The sequence below is a fragment of the Emydura macquarii genome, unplaced genomic scaffold (genome assembly GCF_026122565.2).
Source record: "Emydura macquarii macquarii isolate MOO-44397 ecotype Brisbane River unplaced genomic scaffold, CSIRO-AGI_Emac_v2 contig_1203, whole genome shotgun sequence".
Classification (NCBI taxonomy): domain Eukaryota; kingdom Metazoa; phylum Chordata; order Testudines; family Chelidae; genus Emydura; species Emydura macquarii.
Window position 1 is genome coordinate 102,196 of NW_027131340.1, and position 26,177 is coordinate 128,372.

Genomic DNA, 26,177 nt, shown 5'->3' on the forward strand with positions numbered 1-26,177 from the left:
CCATCCAAACTAGGATTGCCCTGCTTAGCAGGTTGGCTGGTTAGGCTGCCCCAACAGCAGCTCCCAGATGGACTCCCCCCCACCTCTGTCCATTAACCTCCCATCAGCTGCCTTCCAGAGAGCCGCTGAATCATTAATAAGCACAGGCACAGATGGTGCTAGCCCCCGGGGGAGCCCAGGGCTGGGTGAGCAGGGGCTGTGGGTCAGGAGTGAGGGGCACCGGCTGGGTGGGGTGGGGTGGGGTGGGGTGGGGGATTGTCATTCTGGAGACTGTCAATATAGGCCATGATGAATCAAGGGCCCATGAAGCACCGCATGGGGCCTGATGGGGGGGCTGGAGCTGCCCCTCCCCCACTTATAGCTGTGTGGAGGGAGCACCCTTGGCTGACAGAGCTTCCCCCCAAGCCAGCCCCCACCCTGAGGCTGGTGCCCCCTCCAGGGAAAAGGCCCCGTACCCCATTCCCCACCCCCAAGCCAGCATCTCCCCCCACCTCCAGAACCGGCGCTAACGACCTCCCGCAACCTGCCCACAGCAACGTCTCTTTCATCCCCCTCCCTCCCTCGCTGCCTCCTGGCCTGAGCTTTAAATCCCTCCCGCAGCCCCCTGCCCCTTCCCTGGCAAAGCCAAATCTCCAGCCCGGGCCAGCCCATCCAGGTGGCATCCCAGCTCCAGCAAGAGGCACACCAGAGGAACAGCTCCTCTCCCGAACCTCCGCAGGTTCATTATCTGCTTCCTGGACCCCAGCCCCTGCTGCCGTCAGTTATTCTGGCTGTCCAGTGGCAGGGAGTTCCACTGGCTCATAGTGCATCAGTGTTCAATAAGATTCAGAGAGCAGCCCCTCCCACTCGCGTTCAGCCTCAGCCCTCCCCTCGCTAACCCTGATCTCTGTGCAGCACCCCCAACATCATGCAGCAGGGCAGGGGGCTTGTTTTTTCAGCACTTTAATTAGCAAAAGAAAAGTTAATTATAAAATGAACAGAGAAAATGGCCGTGGGGGAGGAGGCGGGGGAGGAGGTCTGTTCCTACCTCCCCTGCCCCCACATTTCACAGGGGGGGAAGCCAAGGGCTCCCACCCCCCGAGCCCACACACAGCATGACTATTTACACAGCTAGCGGGGGTTACATTGAAATGTCTTACACCCAGGATTAAAGTCACATTGCACCCCACTGAGACAATAAATTATTGAGTAATTAAGGCACCGCACCCCTTGGAAAGGGGCACTGGGGGGGGGGGGGAAGATCTGGGGCAGGGGCTGCTAGGGAATTCCGGGACAGGGGGAGTCTGGGACTAGGGTTAAATCTCCAATTTCCATCGTCACTTTCACCAAAACAAGAGACAAATTCCCACAACTATTTGGGGGGGGGGGGGGCTGTTCAGCTGCCAGCTTGGGGGGTGCACTGAGGACAGAGAGGGGTTATTGGGGGGCTGTACACTTTTGGGGCAAGGTGGATGGTATGGGGATGGCTTGAGGAGGTGAAGGGGGGTCATAGGGTATTGGGGGCTGTACAGTATTGGGGGTCAGGGCCTTGCTCTGGCTCATCCAGATCTGTTCCCCCCCCATCACGATCCCCTCCCCCCAAAACATGAGAGCCCCTCAGGGTTATTGCTACAAGGTCCAGTCCTGGTGGCACTGGGGGGTGAGCTGCTGGGGGGTCCCCCTCCCAGAGTGGCTGCCCCCCAAAAGTCTTCCTGCCCCGAGCCAGAGGTCGAAGGTGGCCCCCTCCCGCCTAGCAGGGGGTCTGTCCACGGCCAGAGGCAGCCCCCCCTCAGCTGTTGGAGGAAACCAGGGCGATGACCTGCTCCAGCCGCTGGCGCAGCCGCTGCTGCCGGCAGCCTGCGTCCCGCTCCAGCGCCGTCAGCACCTGCGGGGGGGCACCGGTCAGGGAGTTACCGCCTCACGGCAGGGCCCCACGTATGGGTAGAGCTGCCCAGCGCTGGGTGGGGGGCAGTGAGGGGGTGTCTCACCTCCTCGCAGCAGGGCCCCACGTACTGGTGGAGCTGCCCAGCGCTGGGTGGCAGGTGTGGGGCAGTGGGGGGAGGGCAGTAGGGGGGCAAGTGGGGGGGTCTCACCTCCTCGCGGTAGTGCCCCACGTACTGGTAGAGCTGTCCAGCACTGGGTGGCAGGTGTGGGGCAGTAGGGAGGCAGTGGGGGGTCTCACCTCCTCGCGGTAGCGCCCCACGTACTGGTAGAGCTGTCCAGCGCTGGGTGGCAGGTGTGGGGCAGTAGGGGGGCAGTGCTGGGTGGCAGGTGTGGGGCAGTGGGGGGGGGGTCTCACCTCCTCGCGGTAGCGCCCCACGTACTGGTAGAGCTGCCCAGCGCTGGGTGGCAGGTGTGGGGCAGTGGGGGGGCAGTTGGGGGGTCTCACCTCCTCGCGGTAGCGCCCCACGTACTGGTAGAGCTGCCCAGCGCTGGGTGGCAGGTGTGGGGCAGTGGGGGGGCAGGTGTGGGGCAGTTGGGGGGTCTCACCTCCTCGCGGTAGCGCCCCACATACTGGTAGAGCTCCCCCAAGGCGCCCAGCGTGTTGAACTCGCCAGCATGCAGCCGGGACTGCTCCCCCAGGTAGGCGTCCATGTCCTGGTCACTGATGGCTGCCATCTTGGCGATGTCTCGATAGTAGCTGGGGGGGGACAAGGGTGAGAGGGGACAAACCTGGCCCCCAGGGCCCTGCCCCCCTGCCTGCCCCCGCCCTGTATCCCAGCACCACCCCCCCCAGCTCGTCAGCCCCAGCCAGGCTCGCTCACCGCTCCACCCAGCCGCGGTAGCAGGGCAGGTCCTTGGCGTACAGCAGCTTGGTGGACGGCGAGTCCTTGCCCAGCCGGTGCTCGGAGGTGGAGCAGGAGTCCATGAAGGTCTGGGCCACCACGGAGAGACACGCGTCCGTGATGCTGTTCTTGTGCACGTCGAACACGAACTGCGGGTTCTTGATGACGTTCACCCAGAACCGCAGGGGCAGGCTGAGGGGAAGGGGGGTTACAGAGAGAGACCCAGACCCCCCCACAACCCCCTGCACCCAGAACCGCAGGGGCAGGCTGGGGAGGACTAGGGGGCGAGAGAGACCCAGAGCCCCCCCACCCCCTGCCAACAGGCTGGAGCGCAGGGGCCAGCTGGGGGGCTCACCAGTTGCTCTTCCAGGTGTGGCGCACATCGGGGTCGCTGATCTGGCGCCGATCCGCCTGCTCGTCCAGGAAGTCGAACATGTACTTGATGGCGAGGGGCAGGGCGCTGGCCCGGTGCGCGGTGCTGAACAGCGTCTCAAACAGGTCATCCACAAACTTCTGCAGCGTCCCCTGGGGGCGCCGGGGAGTCAGCCGCAGCCCCCCACTCCAGCCCAGCCGCCACCCTCAGGCCCCCCCGGTGAAAATCCCCCCAACAAGAAGCTGCCTCCACCCCAGAGCTCCCCCCTCCACCCCATGTGTCCACTGACCCCTCCAGTGCCCCCACACCCCACTTCCTCACCCCCACTGACCTGACCCCAGGCCCCCCATACCTTGGTGGCAAGGAGCCGGGTGAGGTAGATTTCCGACACCATCTTGCTACCGCCCTCCTTGGGGTCGCCCAGGGGGTCGTGGCTGCGGACGAGGTGCCAGAGCCGAGTGCCCCCCTGGCGCTCGGGGCTCAGCGTGGGTGCGTGGGAGCGCAGGCTGTCAGGACTGCTGGATGTCCGCAGGAGGCTCTCTGGGGCGGGGGAACGGACAGAGGGTGCACGGGGAGCTGGAGGGGGGCACCCCTCAGAGCCCCCAGCCCCCCTGCTCCAGCAGTGCATGGTGGGGCCCATTTTGACTAGCCTCTCCCCCCACCTCAGGACGGGACTGTGCTCCCCTGGCTAGGGCAGGTAGGATAAGGGGGTGTTTGGGGCCAACTGGGGGGCGGCAGCAGCTGGGTCTCAGGGCCCCTCTTCCAGCTGGGCAGACAGTCAGATGTGGGGTTGGGGGGAGGTCAGTGAGGAAATGGGGAGTGGGTTTGAGCAAGGTCTCTGGGATGTGGTGCGGGGGGAAACAGAGGGGGCAGCCCTTCCCCCCAGCTCCCAACGCCCCGTCGCTCTAGGGCAGCACAAGCCCCCTGGCAGGCGGGAGAGCGGAGTGATCTGTGTGGAGCAGGCAGGGGGGTCCTTTCCCTGGCAGCTGAAGGGACAGGGGCTGGCCAGGCTGGGGGGCTCTGGGGTGAGGATCCCAGGGGTCCTTACCATAGCGGCTCAGCGAGCGGCTGAAGGTGCAGAAGCTGGCCAGGTTGTACCCTGAGACCTGCCGGGGCGTCAGAGCCACCTTGGAGCCGTCGGTTACCTGGGGGGAGGCGACAGATGAGGAGGGTAACGGGGGTGCGGCCGCGTTTCCAGGCAGTGCGGTGGGTGGGTGATGGTAGGGGGCTGTGGGGCCCAGCGCATTGACACGTTTCCAGCCCAGGGGCAGGGCGGGGGGCAGTGCCTCTCCAGCTGGGGTGTTTAGAGGGGCCCCACCTGGTAGTGCCCCAACGTGTTGATCTGTTTCCAGTCGCCCTCGATGTGGCTCGTCGCATCCTCATCCTGCAGCAGGGTTCGGCCCGACCGGCCCTGGCACCACTCTGAGAAGGGGGAGGGGGGTGATCAGACTGCCAAAGACCCCCCCCGCCAAACCCCCTATCTTCCCGAGGCAGCCCTGTGCCCGAGCCCCCGACATACCCCAATGATCCCTGCACCCCACAGCCCCATTACCCCCTTCCCCAGCCCTCCCCCAAGTCCCTCGGCATCAGCCCAGGGGTGCTGGGGCACAGCCCCTCCCGTACCCAGCTGCAGGGCGTGGGCGGGGGGGCGCTGGGAGTGGGGCACGCCCCTGTAGACGGCATCCAGCAGCTTCTCCTTGGCCTGCGTGATGGTGTCGCAGTTCAACACCTTGACGGGCACCTCGGGGCCGCCGGGGGGCTCGGGGCTGGCACAGTGCAGCGTCTGGGGGGGACGGCGGGTGAGTGGGGAGTCCAGCCCTCCTGTCCGAGTCCCCTCCCCCCAGGGTAGGAGTCACCCCACCCACTCCACTCCCCCCTCCACCTGCCCCTCATGGCCCCCCCCGTCTCTAGTTCAGATGTGACTCAGTTTCCCCACTCACTGGGTGAGAAGAGCTTTCCTCCGCCTCTGGGCGCAAGACCCATGGGGGGGGGGGGACAGGATACACATGCATGGAGCCCCCTCCCCCCGACATTCACAGGCAACCCCCCACGCTGGGCAGTGGCATGCGGATGGGGGGGGCAGGGAAGGATTTCAGGAGGCTGCCAGAGAGGCACAGCCGGGGCCCCAGGGTCAGAGAGGAACCCCCAAACTGCATCTGGGGTCGCATGGGCCCCTCCCGGGAGATGTGGGGGCAAAGGAGCCCCTGCAGACGGGGCCCAGGCCTGAGCAAATGGGGCCCCTCCGCCCCCATCCTCTTCCTGCCCCCAGCTGACCAGGGTGGTGTAGTCGATCTGCTGGCGGATGAGTTTGTCCTCACTCAGCGAGTAGCGAGCCTCGCCCGTCACCGCATCCATCGGCCCCTTCTCCATCTGCTGCTTGATGGCACAGAACAGCAGGAACAGGGGCTCCCCGGCGCACTCCTGGGGAGAGCACGTGGCACTGAACCCAGGCGTCCGGGCTCCCAGCCCCCTTCCCGCATCTGACCACTACCCCCCACTCCCCTCCCAGAGCCGGGGAGGGAACCCAGGCGTCCGGGCTCCCAGCCCCCCTCCCCGCTTCTGACCACTACCCCTCACTCCCCTCCCAGAGCCGGGGAGGGAACCCAGGCGTCCGGGCTCCCAGCCCCCCTCCCCGCTTCTGACCACTACCCCTCACTCCCCTCCCAGAGCCGGGGAGGGAACCCAGGCGTCCGGTTGTCCCGGCCCTCGCCCGTCTCACCTTCAGGAATCGATGGAGCAGGAAGGTGAACCAGTTTGTCAGCATCTTCTCCGCCACGGACTCCGTCCTGAGGCGAGGGTGAGAATCAGGACCCAGCAGTCCGGGGGAAGAGGGACGTGTTACTGTGGGTTACGGGGGTGACGAAGTGGGAATTTTCCATATTTCATATGACTATTGTGTGCGTGCCTCAGTTTCCCGTGTGTGCTGCATGATGAATGGGGGCAGAGAACCAGGGGTGACCGACACCGGCTGGCTGGGCCCCCCAGGCCCATGGGGAGTCCCAGAAGACAACGGCCGGACATTCGGTACCTAGCAACTAAGGTCCCCCCCTCGCGAGCAGCCGGCCGGGGGGGGCGTGACCAGCTGGAGGACAAGGGGCTGGGAGCTAAGTGGGGGTGGCTGGAAGGAGAAGCTGGGGGTCAGAGAGATCCAGGCTGTGACTCCAAGGACTCTGCACGCTGGGCCCAGACACCCCACACACCTCGGCAGTCCCCGCGCAGCTGGGGAGTCAGGGGCACGGCTCCCTTTGGGGGTGTCCGGCTCCCCCTGGGCTCCAGTCCATGTGAACTCACTGCAGGCGCCGAGGGCCGATCCCAGGAGGTGGGGAAGGCCAGGGGCTGACCCCCAAGGAAGGGGGCGGGAGGGGAGGCTCCAGAACCAGGCGAGAGCACAGGTTCTGTGCAGCAGGATGGCGGACCGGGCAATGGGGGCAGGGTTCAGATGGTTCCGGGCAGATTCAGGGGCCCCCGGGGGAATGGAGGGGCCCCGGGGGGGTCCCACCTGCGCAGCAGCAGCTTGGGGTGGGCCCGGTTCTGCAGGTTCTTCTCGATGAGGTCGGCCAGCAGCTGCTTGAGGACGCCGGTGGCGTAGTCCAGCCGGCCCTGCAGGGCCACCAGCGTGAGGGAGGCCACGGCCCCGCGGTCCCGCATAGAGAAGCTGCGCTGCCCTTCCAGCGCGTGGATGAAGGTCAGCAGGAAGGGCCGGCAGTGCAGGAGCTGCCCAAAGAGCCGCAGGCCCCGCTCCGCCCCGGGGGGCGCCTGCGGGACACGGGGGGGTGAGACCGGATATCCCCTGACCTGCTCCGCCCTGGGGGGCGCCTGGGGGACCGAACCCCCCCAGGTCCCACTCTACCCAGTGCAGGAGGGGTAGGGGGAGACCAGACTCCTCCCCACCCCCAGCCCAGGGCAGGATGCCGGGGGGAGGGGGGGTAGACCAGCCCCCAGTCCCAGGCCCACTCCACCCCAAGGGGCACCTGGGGGAGACGATGCCCCCCCAGCCCACACATTGCTACAGAAACGGGGCTTGGGGCTAGATGGAGGGATCCCCCCCAGCCCCTGCTTCACTCTCCAGCCCCTGCCCTGCTCCCCCCAACCCCGCTCACGTGGCCATGGCGCAGCAGGGGGGGCTCGTCGGTGCCCGGGAACAGCACCCGCAGGGCGTAGGTCCGATAGTCCAGGAAGGGGATCTGCACGCCGTCCATGTTGTTCGTCAGCTCGTTGATGTCGGTCTGCAGCTCTGCGAAGGCTGGGAGGGGAAAACACCCCCCATCTGTCAGCCCCCCACAACCCTGCCCCTCCCCCAGTGCCAGCATCTCCTACTCCCCAACTCTGCACCTGCCAAGCACTGGAGCAGGACCCCCCAGCCCAGCCCCCCCCCCCCCCATCTCTGGCCTGCCCCCTCACCCTCCTTGCACTCCAGTGCCACGCGTGACTCCAAATTATCCATCTGCAGCTGCAGCCGCTTGAGGGTCCGATCGGCATCGCGGGTCTTTCGCTTGTAGGCGACCAGCACCCCGATAATGGCCAGGAGCAGCAGAGACCCCCCTGCGCCCAGTCCTACCAGCGCCCCCAGGGGCAGCGCTGCCTCGGGGTAGATGTGCAGGATACCAGGTGAGAAGGACAGGCCCCCCACCAGGATCTGGAATGGGGAGAGCAGAGGTTAGACGGGGGCAGCCCCCAACACCCCAGGAACGGACTCCCCGGCACCTGGGAGGGGGACATCGGGGCACCTCTGCTCCCACACCAGGATCGGTAATTCCCCCCAAACCCCTCCCACCCCCACCACACAAAATGAGGGGCTGCCCCATTTCCCTCTACCCCAGCCCAGCCTCTGGGCGAGTCCCCCTGGTGACACACCGTGACCGGCTGCTCCCCTGTCTGCCTGGGTGAGTCGCACAGAAGCTGGGTCTCCGACACTGTCAGGGCGCAGGGCTCCCCCCCGATCAGCACCGTGTAGTTCAGACGAGCCCCCCCTGCAGCCGCTGGGATCAGGTTCCTGCCCTGGCGGGGTGGGAAAGAGGGAAGAGGGTGAGATCAGACCCAGGCCTCTGGGCCAAGCACCACACCCGGAGTGCCCCTCACTCCCGACCTGCAGCCCCTGCCCCCCAGCCCTGCCAGTGCCCCTCACTCCTAACCCCCAGCCCCCTGCCCCCCAGCCCTGCCAGTGCCCCTCACTCCCGACCCCCAGCCCCCTGCCCCCCAGCCCTGCCAGTGCCCCTCACTCCCGACCCCCAGCCCCCTGCCCTGCCAGTGCCCCTCACTCCTGACCCCCAGCCCCCTGCCCTGCCAGTGCCCCTCACTCCTAACCCCCAGCCCCCTGTCCACCCAGCCCTGCCAGTGCCCCTCACTCCCGACCCCCAGCCCCCTGTCCACCCAGCCCTGGGCTCTCCCCCACCCCAGCCCTCCCGACCCGCAGGCCCCGTCTGCCCAGTCCTGGGACGCTCCCAGTACCTTGAGGACGACGTGGGAGCCAGGTTTCACCTCCAGCACCCCACTGGGCCCAAAGGGCTCGACGCGGGGGTCAGGGTAGTAGGTGAAGGCCGAGCGGTTGAGCGTTCGAGCCGCCTGGACGTGGTCCAGCAGGAAGCCGAACTCGTCAGGGGTGGCTCCCCCCACGGGCAGCTCCCGCCCCCCTGGCAGGATGCCAGGCGCCTGGCACAGCATGAGGGAGTCGTTCAGCACCCGGCAGCTCTGCGGGGAGGCAGAGGATCAGCGGGGCACAGCTGGGAACGGGGCCCTGGGGTGGCAGCACGGCAGAGTACCAGCCAGGTGTGGAGGGGTGGATCCCGGCGGGGGGAGCAGGGAGAAGAATTGGGCCTGTCGGCTCTGAGGGGCGAGGGGGTGTTGGTGGCAGCCGGGGGGGTGGATTGGGGGCTCTGGGTTCTCTTGCAGGAATCTGTCCCCTTTCTTCCCTCGGCCTCCCTGGGCCCCCTGGCCCCAGCCCAGCCCCCTCGCCATGGCAGGATGACTCACGCTGACGGTTTCGATGCCCCCGTACACAGCTCGCACGCGCGGCTCCTGGATGCTCAGCAGACGGGTCCCGGTCACTGTCAGGCTGGTGCTGCCGCTGGGGGGGAGGCAGAGAGACATGAACCCCCCCAGGGGGAATGCCACTGGGGGTCTGGGCAGGTCTCTCACTGAGCAGAGGGCACGCGGCACCAGGCGACATTCCCATGGGGCTAGGATTGCCCCAAATCTGCCCTGACTCCCCAATGCTCCCCTCTTCCCTGGGCCCCCCTCAGATCCCAGAGCCCCTGCCCAGGTCAGCGCTGGCACCAGAACCCCCGGTCCCAGCCAGACCAGTGCCTTCCCGCCCAAACCCCGGGACTGGAGCCGGGGGCCATGGGAGGGACCAGGCTGGCGGGTTCTGCAGTCGTCAGACGCCCTCTCAAGCCCCCGTGAGGAGCAACGCTCGGGTCTGGGGCAAATCCAACCAAGCAGCCCGAGGCAGCTGCCTGGGACCAGAACTGGGAGCGGATGGAGCTGCCCGGCCGGGTCCCATCTGTTCCGGACCCTGAGCATCAAAGCCGCTGGACGTGGGTTATTGGAACACCTTTCACAGTGGGCCCAGGGGGGCGGGCAGCGGGCCGGGAGCACAGAGGGGCAGTGGGAGGGGCCTGTAGGCTCAAGGGGGCGTGGGGTGGGAGCTGGGGGCACAGGGGGAACGGCAGGAGGGGGACGGAGGCGCAGTGGGGTGGCTCTTACTTGACGATGCTCCACTGGGGCTCGACGTGGGTCACAGCTGGGTCGGGGGTGTAGTGGAAGCTGAGGCTGGGGGGGCCAGCAGTGCCATTGCGGAGCCCAGGGGGGCCCAGGCTGGCACGGTCGATGCGGATGCTGAGAGGGGCTGGGCCAGGACCCAGCACAGATGGGGGGGTCAGGCAGACGATTTCCTCAGGGCCCCTCCTGCCAGGGTGGGGTGCAGAGTGAGAGAGACCCCCCCAAATCTCTCAGCTCCCCAACCACCCTGCCCCACATCTCCCCACTGAGCCCTGACCTCTCACCACCACCACCACCTCTCCTGCCCCCACCCCACATCCCTCCCCCCAAATTCCCAACAGCTCCTCATCCAAACCACCCCAGCCCCATCCCCGGTACCTGAGCAGCTGGCAAGACGCCCCCTGCAACGAGACGTTGACGCTGCTCCCGGCATCCAGATGGGTCCCGGTGACGGTGACACGGGTCCCCCCCGACACCGGGCCCCCCCCAGGGCTGAGCCCTCGCAGTGTAGGGGTCTGGGGGGAAACGGCAGTTATAGGTGGTGACGCACACACAGATGCCCCCCAGCTACCACCTCCTCTTCCAGATCCCCCTGGGGTCGCCCTAGCCCACGGCTACCCCCTCCTCCCAGCCCCCTGTGGTGTCAGCCCCACAGATCCCCTCCCGCACAGACACCCCCCAGCGAGCCCCCATTACCACAAAGGTGAAGGGGCTCAGGGAGCGAGTCCGGAACTCAGCACTGCAATCACCCACGCAGATCTCAACGGGGCCAGGCGGGGGGTCGGGCACCAATGACTCCTCCATCTCGCACACCAGCCTGGGGGAGTACAGGGGGTCAACCCCTCCAGCACAGACGCCCTCTGTGTCCCAGCCCCCCAACCCACCCGCATCACAGCCCCCGCCCCCACCCAGCCCCCGGCATCCCAGCTCCCAGTCCCCCATCTGCCCCTCTATCCTGCCCTCCCCTGCTCCCCCACCTCCCAGTGCCCCTGCCCCCGCCATCCACTCCGGCCCCCCTGCCCTCACCTCTCAGCAGGGACATACTCCCCCGGCAGCAAGTTGCAGCGGACGCCGGCCACGCGCACCCCAACCTCGTGGACCTGGAGCCCCAGGTTCTCACCCACGACCGTCACCCGCGTGCCGCCCTCCCTGGGCCCCGCCGCCGGTGCCACCTGGGGAGAGCCCCGGGGGGAGTCAGGTGGATGGGGACGCCCAACACACCCAACCCCCCAAGGCACCTGCTTGATAGGCCTCCCCGGGCGAGGATTCCCTGGGATGGAGGAGCAGAGCCGTGGGTGTCCCCAGCAGAGATGGGGCCTCATTATGGTTGGGGGCGAAGGGGTCTGGGTGGTCCGAGGGGCCCTGTTACCTGGGTGATGCGGGGGTGGCTGCAGCGGGCCCCGCGCCGGCCTGGTGGCACCCAGTTGAGTTTGGGGGTCGGGCAGTGGGGGCGCAGGACGCAGCGACGCTCGGGCAGGCACCAGCCGCACTCATAGCGCGGGTCGGAGCGGAGACAGAGCCCACAGCTGGGGCGCTGGGCCGGGCATTTGTACAGCAAGGCTGGGGGACAGAGGGGGGCTCAGAGACACAGGCAGCCCCCCAACACCCCTTGCACCCTCCCAATGGCCACCACCCCCTGGGCACTGACCTGCCCACCCTCCTTCCCCCATGATGCCCCGCCCCTGCCTCCCTCCCTCCCATCTCCCAGCCCCCTGGACACAGCCCCCCCGGTACCTTTGAAGCCGGGGGGTTTGTCGATGGCGAAGTCCCCATCCCAGACGACAGAGAAGTCAAGGGGCAGCTCCCCGACCGCATCGCCCTCATACCAGTACTGGGGGACGGGGGTCAGAGGACAGCCGGGGCGGGAGGAGGGACAGACAGGGAGGTTAAGGGGATGGAGAGCCATCAAGGGGACAGAGCTATGGGGGGCAGCCCCCCATGTCCCTGGGGTGGGGCAGGGCCAGAGGGTCAGAACAACAGCACCACAAAGGGTTAAAAAGGTGGTACCCAGGCATCGCCTAGCAACGGAGACAGCAACTGTCACATCACCTAGCAACAGTGCATCTCTCCCAGGGGGTAAAACATCACACACATCCCTGTGCCCCCCCCACAGCCCTGCCGTGCCCCTCACTCCCGACCTGACCCACAGCCCCCTGCTAGCCCGGCCCTGGACTCCTCACCCCACCCCAGCCCTGCTGTGCTGTGCCCCTCACTCACTCACTCCCGACCCGACCCGACCCGCAGCCCATCTCAGACGGTTCCTGAACCCAAGCACGTTGCTGGCAGCTCTAAACCAGGCAGGGAGTTAACGGCTGGGGGGGGGTTGGCACTGGGCCCTGGCTCAGAGCCCATGGGGCTAGAGACTTCCCAGCCACCCATCCCCCTCGCAGCCAGCCCAGTGCAGGGGTCTGGCTGAACCCATCTGAATGCCCCTCCAATGCTAGGGGCCAGGACAGACAGGACAGACAGACAAGCTGTTTTCCACCCCCCTCAAAAATGAGCACTTGGGAGTGGGAGGGAGCGGAGGGCAGGGCAGGGCAGGGCTGGGCTGGGCTGGTGGGGAGACTGGCGGGCCTAGGGGCTGGCGGGCCTAGGGGGGCGGGGGCACCTCTCACCGAGGTGTTCTGGCACTGCACGCTGCTGGAGTTGAAGCGCACGGCCGGGACCCGCTGGCGCCGCCCCTGCACGGCGAAGACGCACTCGTAGTTCTTCTGGCCCGACTGCGGCTGCGGCAAGTTCTTGGCCCGAAGCGTGATTGGCTGCAGGACCCCCACCGGGATCAGGATCTCGCCCGCAGGGAGCAGCTCTGGGCAGCCCTGGGGGAACGGGGGGGGGGGGGGAAGAGAGTGAGTCAGGGGTTCCCAGCCAGAGTCCTGCTCCCAGCCCCCCCTGCTCTAACCACTAGACCCCACCCCCGCCAGTCGGGAGAGAACCCAGGCCTCCTGCTCCCAGCCCCCCCCACTCTAACCACTAGACCCCACCCCCGCCAGTCGGAAGAGAACCCAGGCGTCCTGCTCCCAGCCCCCGCCGCTCTAACCACTAGACCCCACCCCCGCCAGTCGGGAGAGAACCCAGGCATCCTGCTCCCAGCCCCCGCCGCTCTAACCACTAGACCCCACCCCCGCCAGTCGGGAGACAACCCAGGCATCCTGCTCCCAGCCCCCGCCGCTCTAACCACTAGACCCCACCCCCGCCAGTCGGGAGAGAACCCAGGCGTCCTGCTCCCAGGCCCCCCTGCTCTAACCACTAGACCCCACCCTCGCCAGTCGGGAGAGAACCCAGGCGTCCTGCTCCCAGGCCCCGCCGCTCTAACCACTAGACCCCACCCTCGCCAGTCAGGAGAGAACCCAGGCGTCCTGCTCCCAGGCCCCGCCGCTCTAACCACTAGACCCCACCCCCGCCAGTCGGGAGAGAACCCAGGCGTCCTGCTCCCAGGCCCCCCTGCTCTAACCACTAGACCCCACCCTCGCCAGTCGGGAGAGAACCCAGGCGTCCTGCTCCCAGGCCCCCCTTCACCAGGGGATGGAGCTGGAGATGCAGGATCCTGAGCTGCCATGGCAACCGCAGCTGGTTTGTTACTTGGCAGGGGGAGGGGCCCTGCTGTTGGGGGAGGGGAACAGCGGCAATATAGGAAACAGGCCACTTCCCCCCCTCGCCCGCCCCACTCCCTGACCCACGGCCTGCGCCCCCCCATGTCCCAGCACGGGCTCAGAGGATCCCGGCCCCCTCCCGCCGCGTGGCCTGGCCACGGCCTGCAGACGGCTGCAAACCGCAGCCGCGCTATCAATTATCCCGCCCGCAGGCCCCGCTGGGCACATCGATCGATCCGCAGCAGGAGCCGGGGCCAGCCACAGCCCACCACGGGCCCCCAGCCCCCCGGTCTGACATCGGCCACCCCCTGCCCCCACCTCGGCCGTGCTGACGCGCCCCTCGGCAAAGGCGCACTCGCCGGGATCAGGGGTGCAGACGTGCCGGTACTTGCACCACTGGCAGGGGTAGCGGCTCCTCACGCAGGACAGACACCTGGGGGGCAGCGAAGGTTACTGGGGGATCCCCTCCCGCAATCGTCCCTTCTGCCCCGGATGTGGGGCATCCCCCACCCCCTCCAGACCCATTGTTCCCCTGCAGCGGCCGGACAATGCTGGCACCACCGCCCCTCCCAGCCCTTTGTGTTTGTGTTGGGGGGGACGGATGGACGGGGAGGGGATTGCGTTAGCTGGTCAGGCCCCAGCAAGGAGCCACTTGCCCCAGACAGACGCCCCCTTCCCTGCCTGAGCGCAAGGGGGCTGTGGGTCAGGTGGGGGGGGGCACTGGCCGAGGTGGTGGGGTCCGTGGGTCAGGCGGGGGGCCCCGGCCGGGCTGGGGGGGGGGTCCGTGGGTCAGGCGGGGGGCCCTGGCCGGGCTGGGGGGGGGGTCCGTGGGTCGGACTCACGAGGGGAGGAGGCTGCAGTTGTAGAAGACGAAGTCAGCGCCAGCGAATTCCATCCCCGTCTCGAGCGACTGGAGCCGGAGCCGCACGGCGTTTGCCTCACCTGTGGGGTGCGGGGGCAGGGCTGAACCCCCAGCAGGGAGAACCTGCCCCACACCCCTGCCCCTAATTGCCTCACCCCAGACCTCTCCCTCCGACCCCCAACTGAGCCCCTGGGCCTCAGCCCCACCCTGCGCCCCCCCACGGCCCCGCTCCATCCCGTGCACCCCAACTTTGCCCTTTGATGTCTCGTGCCCCTCCCCCACTCACCGTGGGGGCCAGGGCCGGGGGACAGCGCCCTGGGAGCAGGTGACTGGCAGTGGATCATTCCCCCGGGCAGCACCTGGGCCTCGCTCTGCCCCAGGCTCTGCCCTAGGCTCTGGAAGGAGCAGGCCACGCCGGATCCCAGCTCCGGGGCATTCTGCACCAGCAGCTGCAGCTAAACGCGGAGAAAGGGGCTTTAAGAGGGGGGCAGGCTGCCATCTTCCCCGCCCCATGGAGACACGGGCTGGGGGCCCTGCCCCACTCACCAGGACGCTGGGGGCGGTGACCGAGACGTTATTGGGCTCCACGAGCAGCTGGAGGCACAGGCCCAGCGTGGCCGTGAAGCGGTGGGGCTCCCTGGCCCGGGGACACTCGCTCTCCCGGCAGCACCTGGGGAGCGAAGGGTGGGTCAGGCACAGATGGGGACCCCCCCCCCACCCGCTGGGCTGGGCAGGCACTGTCACGGGGGCGGGGGGCAGCCCGGGGAGCTCATTAACCAGCCGGTCGCTTCCCCCCGTGGGACTCGTTAGCGCAGGATCCAGGGGAGTCGGGGATGCAGCATCCGGTGCTGGCAGCTCCCGGGGGGCCCAGATCCCCCATCCACTGGGGCTGCGGGTCGGGAGTGAGGGCAGCGGCTGAGCTGGGGGTCGGGACGGAAGCTGATCTCTGCTCCACGCCGTCTGGGGGAGGGCAGGGCATCACCTCCTGTCACGGCTGTCTCGGCAGTTTCTATATTGAGCCGAGAGGTGCGAATCCAGAGAGGTGGTGGTGAGGGGGGGAGGGAGGGGACTGTGGGTGTGGGGGGTGCTCTATCCCCTCCCTCTACAGAGAGTCGGGGGGAGGGAGGGAGGGACGGGGGAAGTGCCTCTTTGGGGGGCACTCAACAGGGCTAATCCCCCCTTCACTGGCCAGGTGGGGGGGCTACCGGAGAGCCAATTTGTTACAGGTCTCCAGGTTAGAGCGACCAGCTCTGGTCACGGCCCCATAACCCTCAGCCCCCCAAGCCCCAGACTTTCCAACCCCTACACCCCACAGCTCTGCCTCCCCAGGCTCTGGCCCAGGAGGTTTAATAAGATTAGGTGCCTGGGACTCCTGATAAGGGAAGTGGGGGCTCGGCCAGGAGCCTGCAGTAGGGGGGCCCCACATTCCTCTGACAGGCCAGTCACCCCCCAGCACCTCGTACACATGGGGGGGGGACCCCTGGCTAGGCTGGGAGCTAGAACGCCTGGGTTCTCTGTGAGGGGAGTGGGGTCTAGTGGTTAGAGCGGGGGGGTGGGGGGGGCGGTGCCAGAACGCCTGGGTTCTCTGCAGGCTCTGCGAGGGGCATCTCACCTGCTGTGCAGGACGCACCAGCCGCAGTGGGGGTCCCCGGAGCCCAGGCAGACGTCACAAGTGAGATACTGGCCACACATCTCCACTGGCAGCCGCACCACCTGGCAGGAAAGGGGTTAGCTCCTGGAGGGGCAGCCAAGACCTCTGCCCCACGGCAGCCCCTCCCACCTCAGTCCCCAACACCCTCCAGCCCCCCACTTCTCCCCCGAACCTCAGCCCCCAGGACACCCCCGGTCCCTGTCCTTGTGCCCTCTCTTCTTCCCCCAGCCCCCCACCTCAGCCTGCCTCCCGCCCCCCCGGCCCGCCACCTCAGCATGCCCCCCGGTCCCCCACCTCTCCGCGGCTCAGCAAATAGAGGTGTCTCTGGTCAGGGCTCAGCTCCATGTCCCGCAACAGGGGCTGCCCGGGGGCCACTGGCACCGACTCGTACAGACGGACGTCCTGGGGGCCGTCCACCCGCACCTGGGGGGAGAGCTGTGAGAGACATGCCCCGAAGCCCTCAGCTCCCCAGAGACCCCCATGTTCACAGCGTGAAGGGGCCCACAAAGCACGGCGCTGGGGGGGAGGGGGAGACCGGCATCCACCTGCCAGCCACCCCCCCACACACACTGAAAGAGGGGCCAGCCCCACCCCGCAGGCAGAACGATCCCTTTCACCCCCACCAACAAGGAGCCCAGTGAGCCCCCTCCCCCGCAGACGGGGGATCTGACCCAGAGCCACCCCCCCACGGGTCGGCGGGATCCCAGCAGCCCCCAGCACAAAGGGCCCTTTCAGAGCTGGGGGAGGGAGCCCCCCAGGGTCACCCGGGGCGAGGAGCCGGGAGCTCTGACAAGGGAGCCAGTGTCTGCGCGGGGTGGGGGGGCAGAGGGAAAGGAGCCACCTCCCCCACATTTCTCCTCTGTGCCCCCAGCCCCTCCCCTCCCCCCAGCCTCCAGCACAGACCCCTCCCCATGCCTGAGCCCCCCAGCCCCTCCCATCTCCCCTGCCCACTGGCCTAATTGAATTTGCCCCATTTACAAGATAACAGGGGTCACAGCCCCCCGGAGGGTTCAGCAGTTCAGAGCCAGACGTGGCTGGACCCCCCCATAACCCAATTCCCTAGGTCAGGGCCGGGGCAGCCAGCCTGACACTCCAGACACAGCCCCCTGGGACCCCCCAGGCATCGCAGCTGCCAGGGAGCTGGGGGGCAGGCTGGGGAGCGTGGGGCACCGGCAGGGGCCTGGGCGTTGGCCTGTCTCTGCGGCGCAGCCGCTCGGGGGTTAACTGTCGCCCAGATGGGTTTGCCCTGAACTCAGCATTTTCCACCCGAATCCGCCACCCTTTGATGTCGCTTTTTAAGAGCCAGTTTGGAAGGAACTGGCTGGTTTGTGGGGAGCTGGAGGGGCGGGGAGGGGACCGCGCCCCATGGCGCTGAGCTGGCTTTGCTGGCAGATCGTACAGGCCCCAGCCCAGCTCTGACAGTGCCCCCCACTCCCAGCCCCCCGCTAGCCTAGCCCTGGGCTCCCCCCACCCCAGCTCTTCCAGTGCCCCCCCCCCACTCCCAGCCCCCCTAGCCCAGCCCTGGGCTCCCCCAGCCCAGCTCTGACGGTGCCCCCCACCCCACCCCAGCCCTGGGCTCCCCCCACCCCAGCTCTTCCAGTGCCCCCCCTCCCAGCCCCCCGCTAGCCCAGCCCTGAGCTCCCCACACCCCAGCTCTGACAGTGCCCCCCACTCCCAGCCTCCTGCTAGTCCAGCCCTGGGCTCCCCCCCGCCCAGCTCTGACGGTGCCCCCCACTCCCAGCCCCCCGCTAGCCCAGCCCTGGGCTCCCCACACCCCAGCTCTTCCAGTGCCCCCCACTCCCAGCCCCCCGCTAGCCCAGCCCTGGGCTCCCCACACCCCAGCTCTTCCAGTGCCCCCCACTCCCAGCCCCCCGCTAGTCCAGCCCTGGGCTACCCCCACCCCAGCTCTGACAGTGCCCCCCACTCCCAGCCTCCTGCTAGTCCAGCCCTGGGCTCCCCCCACCCCAGCTCTTCCAGTGCCCCCCACTCCCAGCCCCCCGCTAGCCCAGCCCTGGGCTACCCCCACCCCAGCTCTGACGGTGCCCCCCACTCCCAGCCCCGGCTCCATGTTGGTCATTGCAGATCTTGGCAGCAGATGGAGCCAGAATCTGGCCATGTCCCGAAGGACCCAGCAGCGACTGACACCCTCAGTGGGGGGTTTCCCAGACACCCCCCATTCCAGGCAGGCAGGGGCCCCCCCGAAGTCAGAGCCTGCTCCAACCCCTGAGGCTGCCCCATTCCCTGCCCCCCATGGGTTCCTCTGTCCCTGCTGTGCTCTGGCCCTGTGCTCACCCCAGTTCTGATGGCTGCAGAGGGGGGCTGCGGGTCGGGAGTGAGGGGCACTGGCAGAGTGGGGGGGGAGCTCCCTCCTGGCAGCCCACCCCTACTCGGTACCGCTCAGCACCACGGCCCACTCAGCGCTCCAGGCTCCCTCCTTCGCCCCAGCTGCTCCCAGGCTCCCTGAGGGGAGGGAGAGACAACGGGGGGCTGTGGGTCGGAGTGAGGGGCACTAGCAGAGTTGGGGACACAGACACAGAGGAAGGCTCTGCCCCACATTGGGACACCCCAATTCTAACAGGGAGGGGGCAGATCCCTTCCTCCCAGGGGGACTGGTGTTACTGGGTACAGATGGGCAGAACCCCCCTTTGTCTCCCCCCCCGTGGCCCTCCAGCCCCCACCGCCCATGTACGTGCCCCACCTTCTTGAGGGTGCCGGCGCGGGTGCCCAGGAAGACGACGGAGTGGCCCTGGTAGGTGTAAGCGGCGACGCTGGCCAGGCCCTCGGTGCGCTCGGCCAGCAGTGGACGCCCCTCGAGGACCTGCAGCCCCCCCAGCGGCTGATTCAGCACCAGCCCGCAGAAATTACCATTGATCTGCATGGGCTGGGGGGGTGGGGGGAGGGGGGTTAGCAACAACTGGGATATGGCCCCCCACCTCCCCCCAACACGCCCCCACCTGCCCCCCAATATGTCCCAGCTCCCCACCCCATCCATCATCCCAGAGCACTCTCACCACCTCCAGCCCCCCACCTTCCCTCCCACTCCCCCCGGGTCCAAGCGGTGAGCTGGGCCTAGGGTGTTTGGGGGGAGGGGGCTGAGAGCCAGGACTCCTGGGTTCTCCCCCTGGATCCGGCGGTGAGCTTGGCCTCGTGGCTCACAGCCAGGGGCAGGGCCCAGCTCCTGGACGCCTGGGTCCCCCTGTACCGTGTTGATGCAGGGCAGCTCCTTGTTGAGTAGCCAGGGCAGGGAGAGGTGCCCCTCGCCGCGGTAGCAGCTCTGGATGCGCTCCTGGATGCGCCGGTTGACCTCGTCCAGTGTGAAGAGGCAGAGGAGGCTCTGGCGTGGCGGTGCCACCCGGTTCTTCTGGCCCTGGGAGAAGGCGGCATACAGCACGTCCTGCCCCTCGGCCAGCCCCAGAGCCTGCGCCAGCCGGCGGCCGGCCTTGGCCAGCCGGGCGGCCTGCACCAGGCGGTACTCCATGCCGGCGTGGGCGCAGCCCAGCGGGAACTCCACATAGGAGTAGAACTCGGCGTCGCCGGCGCAGAGCCGCACGATCTTGGAGGAGAAGAAGCGCTCGCCCCCAGGGGTCCCCCCGGCCGCCCCGCCGCCGGGGCTCCCCCCCGGCCCCTCCAGGGCCGTCTGCTGGGTGTCCAGCTGCAGGGTGAGGAAGTAGACGAAGGCGCCGGAGACGAAGGCCGAGACGTAGTAGATGTCGAAGGCTGGGTGGAGCGAGAGGGTGTCGGAGGGCACCTTGACCTGGGAGGAGACAAACTCGTCCTGGTAGACCAGGCTGAACATGTCGGGGCTGGCGGAGTCGGGCGCCAGGTGCCGACTGGACAGGGTGGGGAAGTACTCAGAGCGCCCTTCCACCGAGGTGCCCACAAACAGCTGGCTGGGCTGGCCAGGCCGCTCCAGGATGACGCCGGCCATGGCGTCGGCCTCGCGCCCCCCCGACAGGTAATGCTCCTTGCGCTGGTGGGGTTCGCCCACCTTGGCCAGGTCGCCCAGGCGCAGCAGCTGGCAGACGCCCTGCCAGACGCTGCCGCAGGCCACCAGCCGCCCGCCCGCGTAGTCCAGCAGCAGCAGCTTGTTGACGTTGTCAGCCGGGGCCAGCGGGTGCTGGCAGAGCCGCACGGCGGGCGGCGGGTAGCAGCGGGCGTCGTCGGGCACCGGCCCCGTCCGGTGCACCAGCAGCTGGCTCAGGTTGGCTGACAGCTTGTAGACCCGGTTGATGGCCCCGGCAAAGACCTCGCCCGTCTCACGATGCACAGCCAGGTGTGTCAGCCCCCCGTCTGGCACCGAGAAGGAGGCCCGGGCAGCAGAGGGGGTGGGCGCTGGTGAGGGGGGGCCCGGCCAGGCCAGGCGGGGCAGCAGCAGCAGAGCCAGGGCCCCCAGCAGAAGGGGAGGGGGCATTGTTGGATGCTCGGGGCCAGCAGGCCTGGGCAGGGGAGAGACGGGGGTTAGATGGAGGGGGACCTCCCCCAAGCCAGAGATCCAGCCCCCCACTTCCCCATAGCCGAGCCCCCAACCCCCCCATCTAATCTCCTGCCTTCCAGATCCCTGAATCGCCCCATAGTGAGTCATAAACCCCCCCAGGCCCTGTCTCCCCACAGGGTTACCCCCCCCCCAGGCCTATCCCCTCCATAGCTGACTCCCCCCAACTCCTCCACCAAGGGTCAACCAACCCCAGGCTCACTCCTCCAGAACCGAACCCCTGCCCGGCCCCCCAGCACGCTCCAGACAGGGTTATCGCCTGGGCCCAGCCCCGATGTCCAACCCCGCCAGCCCCACCGCAAGAGATCAGACCCCAACCCCCCCACTGGGTGCTGAGGGCAGAGGCCTCAACTGTCAGTCAGCCCCCCACCTCCAAGCACCCCCCCCGCCAGACACCCCCCCTTTCTTAGCACCACCTCAACACCCCCCACATGCCTCGTTAGCACCCTTGACAAGGAGTCAAAACGCCCCCGCCCCTGCAGCACCTGGGGAGCCACGGGGGGGTGGGGAGGGCTCAGCCCCCCCCACGTGCACGGGTGACGCACGAGGGGAGAATGGGCACTCGGGAGACAGCTCTGAGACGCAGATGGGTCAAAGGATCCCCCAGCAACAGGTGCCCCACAGCCTCCCCACAACACACCCAAGGACCTCCCAGCCCCCATCACACCCCATAGGCGGCAGCCCTGTCCCACCCCACCCCACTCACACCATGCCCCACCTCCAGGGCTTCAAGAGCACCTGAAAACAGGGCCCCCCTTTCAATGGGCCAGGGACAGCCAAAGCCCCCTGGGCTGCTGCCCCATCTCCAGCCCGAGGTGAAGAGCCCGGCTGCTCAGTGTGGGGCTGCCCCCAGCCTGGATGGGGCTAGGACCCCATTACTGCCCCTGGAACTAGGAGAGAGGGTGAAGAGGCCCACGGGGAGCAGAGGTGAGGCTGGGGGTGCAAGAGACCCACTTTAAGCCATACGCCCCCAAACTGACCTGAGAGAGAGGAGAGGGTCAGGGCCCCCCCCAACCAGTCCCCCAAGGCAAAGCCCACTGCCCGTCCCACAGCCCCTAACAACCCAATCCCTCATAGCCTCCTGCCCCCTACCCCAGCCCCACAACCTTCCCTCTCATCCTGGCCCTATAGCCCACCCCAGCCCCCTAACTACCCTCCCCAACACCCCACCCCTCACACCTTCTCCCCTTAAACCAACCAGTGCCCACACAGCCCCTAAGCCGCATGCCCCATGGCTTTCTCCACAGCCCCCTGCCCAGCCACCCCCACCTGCCCCACCCTGCAGCTTTGGTCTCCCTCCAAAAGAGGAAGCTGAGAGGAGGGAGCTGGCAGCAGCCCCCCTCCCCCAGCCCTAGACAAGGGCCAGGAGGAGAGACAAAAACCAGGCACCCCCTACTCCTAAGCTGTCCCCATCCCCCTCATCCAGGGACCTGCTGGGAAATGGCCACCTGTTCCCCTGCAGCCAGACATTGCTGTGCAGGGAGAGACCCCAGGAGTCCTGACTCCCAGCCCCCAGCTCTACCCACCAGGCCCCACACCCCTCCAAGAGCCAGGGATAGAGCCCAGGAGCCCCCACCCCCACTCTAACCACTAGACACTACTGCCCTTCCACAGCTGGGGAGAGAACCCAGGAGTCCTGGCTGCCAGCCTGCCCCCGCCCGGCTCTAACCCGATTGATTGGCCTCCTAGGGTCAGGGCCAATGTAGGGTTTTGAGGGGGGGCACTTGGTCCATCTGTCCACCCCCCATCTGTCCAGCACCAGACAGCAGTAAGTAGCTCACTCTCCTGGGAGAAGGGGAGTCTCTGACAGCTGGGGGGATTGGCCAACAGCTTTGAACAGTGCCCCCAGCCCTGCCCCCCAAGTGGCACCCTGACTGGGTGACCCCCTTGCTGGACAACTGGCGTATGGGCCCCCCAACATAGCAGCAGGTAGAGGTGCTGCATCCCAGGCTGACAAGGGGCTCCTGCAGTATGAGGGGTCTGCCCCATCCCCCAAAATCCTCCCTCCATATCCTGCCCTGGGGCCTGCCCTCCACAGACACCGAGCCCCAGTGTGCACCCCCCCGCCTTCCATGCTCCTGTCCTGGGGGCTTCCCCGCCCCAATGCATTCAGCCCCCCCAGACCCTGGCCTCCCCACCCAAAGCAGAAACCCCTGAATCCCCACCCCAAAGTACTGATCTTGGGGGGACTCCCCATTGACCTGAGCCCCACACACGCAGCATCCTCCCCAACACCTCGTGCACCGATCCCGGGGGGCTCCCAGCCCCCCTGCAGCCGAGACCCCCGTGCACCGTGCACCGCGCACCGCCCCCCTGCAGCCAAAACCCCCCGTGCACCGCGCACCGCCCCGATCTACCTACAAGCTGCCGCCGCGCGCCCCGCTCCGGCTCTGCCCCTCCCCGCCCGGCCGGGCCCTTTAAACGCGGGCTGCACCATTGAGGGGCGGGGGGGGCGGGATGAGGAGCTGGGCTGGGGGAGCCCCCCAGGGACCCCGCCCCGCGACCCCCTGCTCCCTCCCTCCCCTGCTGCCCCCAGGTCCCCCTCCCGGGAGATGGAGCGGCCAGGCGAGTCCCTCGCCCCCGGTCTCCGGTCCCCTGAGCGCCCCCCCCCACTGCAGCAATGGATCGGCCCAATCATTCATTGCAGCCCAGCGGCCGCTGGCTGGAGCCGAGGGGGTGAGTGTGCAAGGCCCCCAAGCACGCTGGGGCGCGAGTGTGCAAAGGATCTCTTATGCTGACTGAGTGTGTAAAGGTGATTTCACACACCCTGCTGTCTGGCTGTGCAAGGGGCTTCCACGCAGCATGACAGTGTAAGACATTCACACACGCCTGGTGCCTTGAGTGTGCCAGGGGCTTGCACTCATGCACACACTCGCATAGGGAAGGTGTGAGGCATTTCCACACTCACTGCTTGCTGAACATGCACGGGGCTCATCACACTAAGTGTGTAAGGGGTCTTATACAACCCACATGTTTGTGAGGCTTTTTCATGCACACCATCACTTGAGTGTGCCAGGGGTGCTGCCACCCATACACACTGCTACTTGAGTGTGAAAGGAGTTCACACAGCCTGAGTGTGCAAGGCCTCTGTACACAGCCTGTCCACAGAGTGGAAGGGGATCCCACATAGGCTGTGAGTGCATGTAGGGCCTGGGGGGTGCAGCCCTATGGAAACCATGGGCAGCCCTAGGGGCACAAGGGGATCCTGGTTTACCCACCTAGACACACCCAGGAGCAAAATGGGGGGGTCTGGGCCTGGCAGGACTCCTGGGTTCTATTCTTCATTCCCAAGCAGCAGGCCCCTGCTAGGCCAGCCCTGGGCTCCCCCCTCCCAGCTCTGCCAGTGCCCCCCACTCCCGACCCGCAGCCCCCTGCTAGCCCAGCTCTGAGCCCCCCTCCCAGTTCTGCCAGTGCCCCCCACTCCTGCCCCGCAGCCCCCTGCTATGCCAGTTGGCACCTAGCACCTCCTTCTGGGGAGAGCAGAACCCAGGGGTGTAGGTGTCCACCTGAGGAGCTCCCAGCACCCCCAAACCCAGCTCCCCCCACACCTACTCACCCTCCCCATTGCTCCTCCATCCCCTCCCATCCCCCTCCCTGGAGGACCCCCCCATTTCAGGGCGGGGAAAGGGGGGGGGGAAATCAGCACATGCTGCTATCACCGCAGCCGGGCGTGTTTCCATGGTGACAGAGCGAGGAGACAGAGGATGGACGCCATGGCAACGCCCCATGGGCACAGGCGGGGGGAGGGACAGGGCAGCCAGTGGTGGGGCAGGAGGGGAGAGGATGGAGCTGGGGACTAATGGGGGGAGCTGGGCAAAGAAGAGGGCTGGAAACTGGGGGGGTCTCAGCACCCGGAAGCTGGAGAAAGTCCGGGGGGGGGGGAATCAGTCAATACAGGGAAGCAGGTGGGGGGACTTAGGGATGGATGGGCCTGTGGGGAATGGGGTGCAGGTCAGAGTCCGCATTTCTCCCTGCCCCCCAGCCCTATTTACCCCCCCCCCCAGCCACTCTCTTACTGGCTGTTTCGGCCCTTTGCTATAAAAAACATTTCGTTCATTCTCTGCATATGACTCACCGGGGGGGGGGGGGCAGCGGTTGGGGAGCTGGGTTGGCCGCCGGGGCCTGGTGGGAGTGGGGGGCTGGACGGGTGTCCCAGGGCCTGTTGGGGGGCAGGAGCTGAGCTGGCTGGGGGTTGGGAGGAGGGTCTGTTTGGGGCTGGGTGGGTGTTGGGGGGGGGGGTTCCTGTGGGCTGGCAGGGGAAGCTGGCACCGAGATTCCCCATCCTGCCAGGCTGTGTAAACAGCTGAAATTTAAAACCCGGGAGCTGCTTATAGGAACCAGATGTGGCTACCGAGCGGGGCTGGGCACGTGCCCCGAGTGCAGCCAGGCCAAGGGGCTGACGGAGGCCGCAGGGGTGTGCCCAGCAAGGCAGTGAGCGTGTGCACAAGTGTGCAAAGGGGGTCACCCTTGTGCATGGTCTGACCGGGGTGGGTGTGCCAAGGAGGGGTGAGGGTGCAAAGCCGGGGCAGAGTGCGCTGAGTGCGCTGGGGGTGATGTGCAAAGCTAGGGTGAGTCTGCTTGGGGGGGGGTGAGTGTGCAGGGGGGGTGAGCATGCAGCGTGCCCCCCGGGGGTGAGCGTGCACTGGGTGTGCCGGGGCGGGTGTGTGACACTTGTTTTTTCCTTTTTAAGGCGTTTTTGCAAAATCATCAAGGGAAGATGCCCTGGAAGGATCAAGGAACCCAGGAGTCCGGCCCCGCCCCGCCCCCTTCCCCAGACCCCCGCCGGGCTCAGCCATGGGGTGGGGCTGGACGGGGTGGGGGGGCTGGCTGCTCTGGCGAGAGGGACGCTGCTGCCACCTGGTGGCTGTGAGGGGCATCGGCGCTGCTGGGCGGGGCGCTGGGAGCCAGGACTCCTGAGTTCTCTCCCCGGCTCTGTCCCGGACCTGTGGGGCAGCTGTGACCCCCGCCCGGCTGTACAGCCTGGGCGCTGCTCTGGCCCGGCGCGGGGGGGGAGTGTCTCTCTCTGTGGGTCTCTGCAGCACCCGGCACAATATGGGCCCCTTCCCTATATGTCAGCTACCGTAACATTGCTAATAACGTGCCTCTTATAATAGAGCCCAGCTCCCGGCTACCGTAACCCTGCTAATAATGTGCATCATGTAACAGGACTCTGATTTCAGCTACCGTAACGTTTCTAATAATGTGCACTCTATAATAGTGCCCTGCTACCATAAGGCTGCTAATAATGTGCATCCATAATAGTCCCCATTTTGGCTGGGCTACCGTAATATTAATAACACCACACATAAAAATTCAGACTGGAAATAAGTGTTCTGTAGGTTCTTGGCGGTGGGAGTAATGAACCAATGGAACCATTTGCCCAGGCCATGGCGGTTTCGCCGTCCCCGACAACTTTTAAAGCGAGGCTGGGGATTTTCTAAGAGCTCTGCCCTGGGACGTATCGGGGATCCCGCCTGGCCTCAGGGATCAGTAAAATCACCTGTTTTAAAGGGCAGCAGGAAACCTTGACTTCACCCAGTGATTTCAAGCTGGGTTTGCACGTTTGCGGCCCGGCTACTTTTCTAAAGAGAAATTCCGTCTCCTCGGCTCATACCCGGTAAAATGTGCTGATCTGCCAGTAGCCCCGCGGCCTGCGTGCTGTGCTTGGTGCTAACCAGGACCCTGCACAAGGTCTCTGCCCATTTATTTAACAGTTCAACATACATT

The 26,177-nt window shown here is 67.1% G+C and overlaps 1 protein-coding gene across 1 annotated transcript; it reads right to left on the reverse strand.

Annotated features, from left to right (window-relative positions):
- Window positions 1–926: 926 nt before the first annotated feature.
- On the reverse strand, window positions 927–22,822 carry PLXNA3 (plexin A3). The gene is made up of 32 exons (XM_067546918.1): window positions 22,812–22,822; window positions 19,161–20,394; window positions 18,657–18,839; window positions 16,253–16,381; window positions 15,920–16,020; window positions 14,854–14,977; window positions 14,594–14,762; window positions 14,288–14,387; window positions 13,764–13,878; window positions 12,471–12,671; window positions 11,590–11,686; window positions 11,225–11,415; window positions 10,882–11,027; window positions 10,552–10,672; window positions 10,234–10,370; window positions 9,841–10,041; window positions 9,109–9,202; window positions 8,587–8,826; window positions 7,993–8,136; window positions 7,540–7,774; window positions 7,239–7,381; window positions 6,638–6,894; window positions 5,858–5,924; window positions 5,413–5,559; window positions 4,762–4,921; window positions 4,457–4,560; window positions 4,187–4,283; window positions 3,491–3,678; window positions 3,121–3,290; window positions 2,745–2,957; window positions 2,470–2,620; window positions 927–1,864 (listed from the first exon to the last, which is right to left on the reverse strand). The coding sequence occupies exons 2-32, from the start codon at window positions 20,367–20,369 to the stop codon at window positions 1,769–1,771; spliced, it is 5,730 nt and encodes a 1,909-aa protein (XP_067403019.1). The 5' UTR covers window positions 20,370–20,394; window positions 22,812–22,822; the 3' UTR covers window positions 927–1,768.
- Between the last annotated feature and the right edge of the window lie 3,355 nt (window positions 22,823–26,177).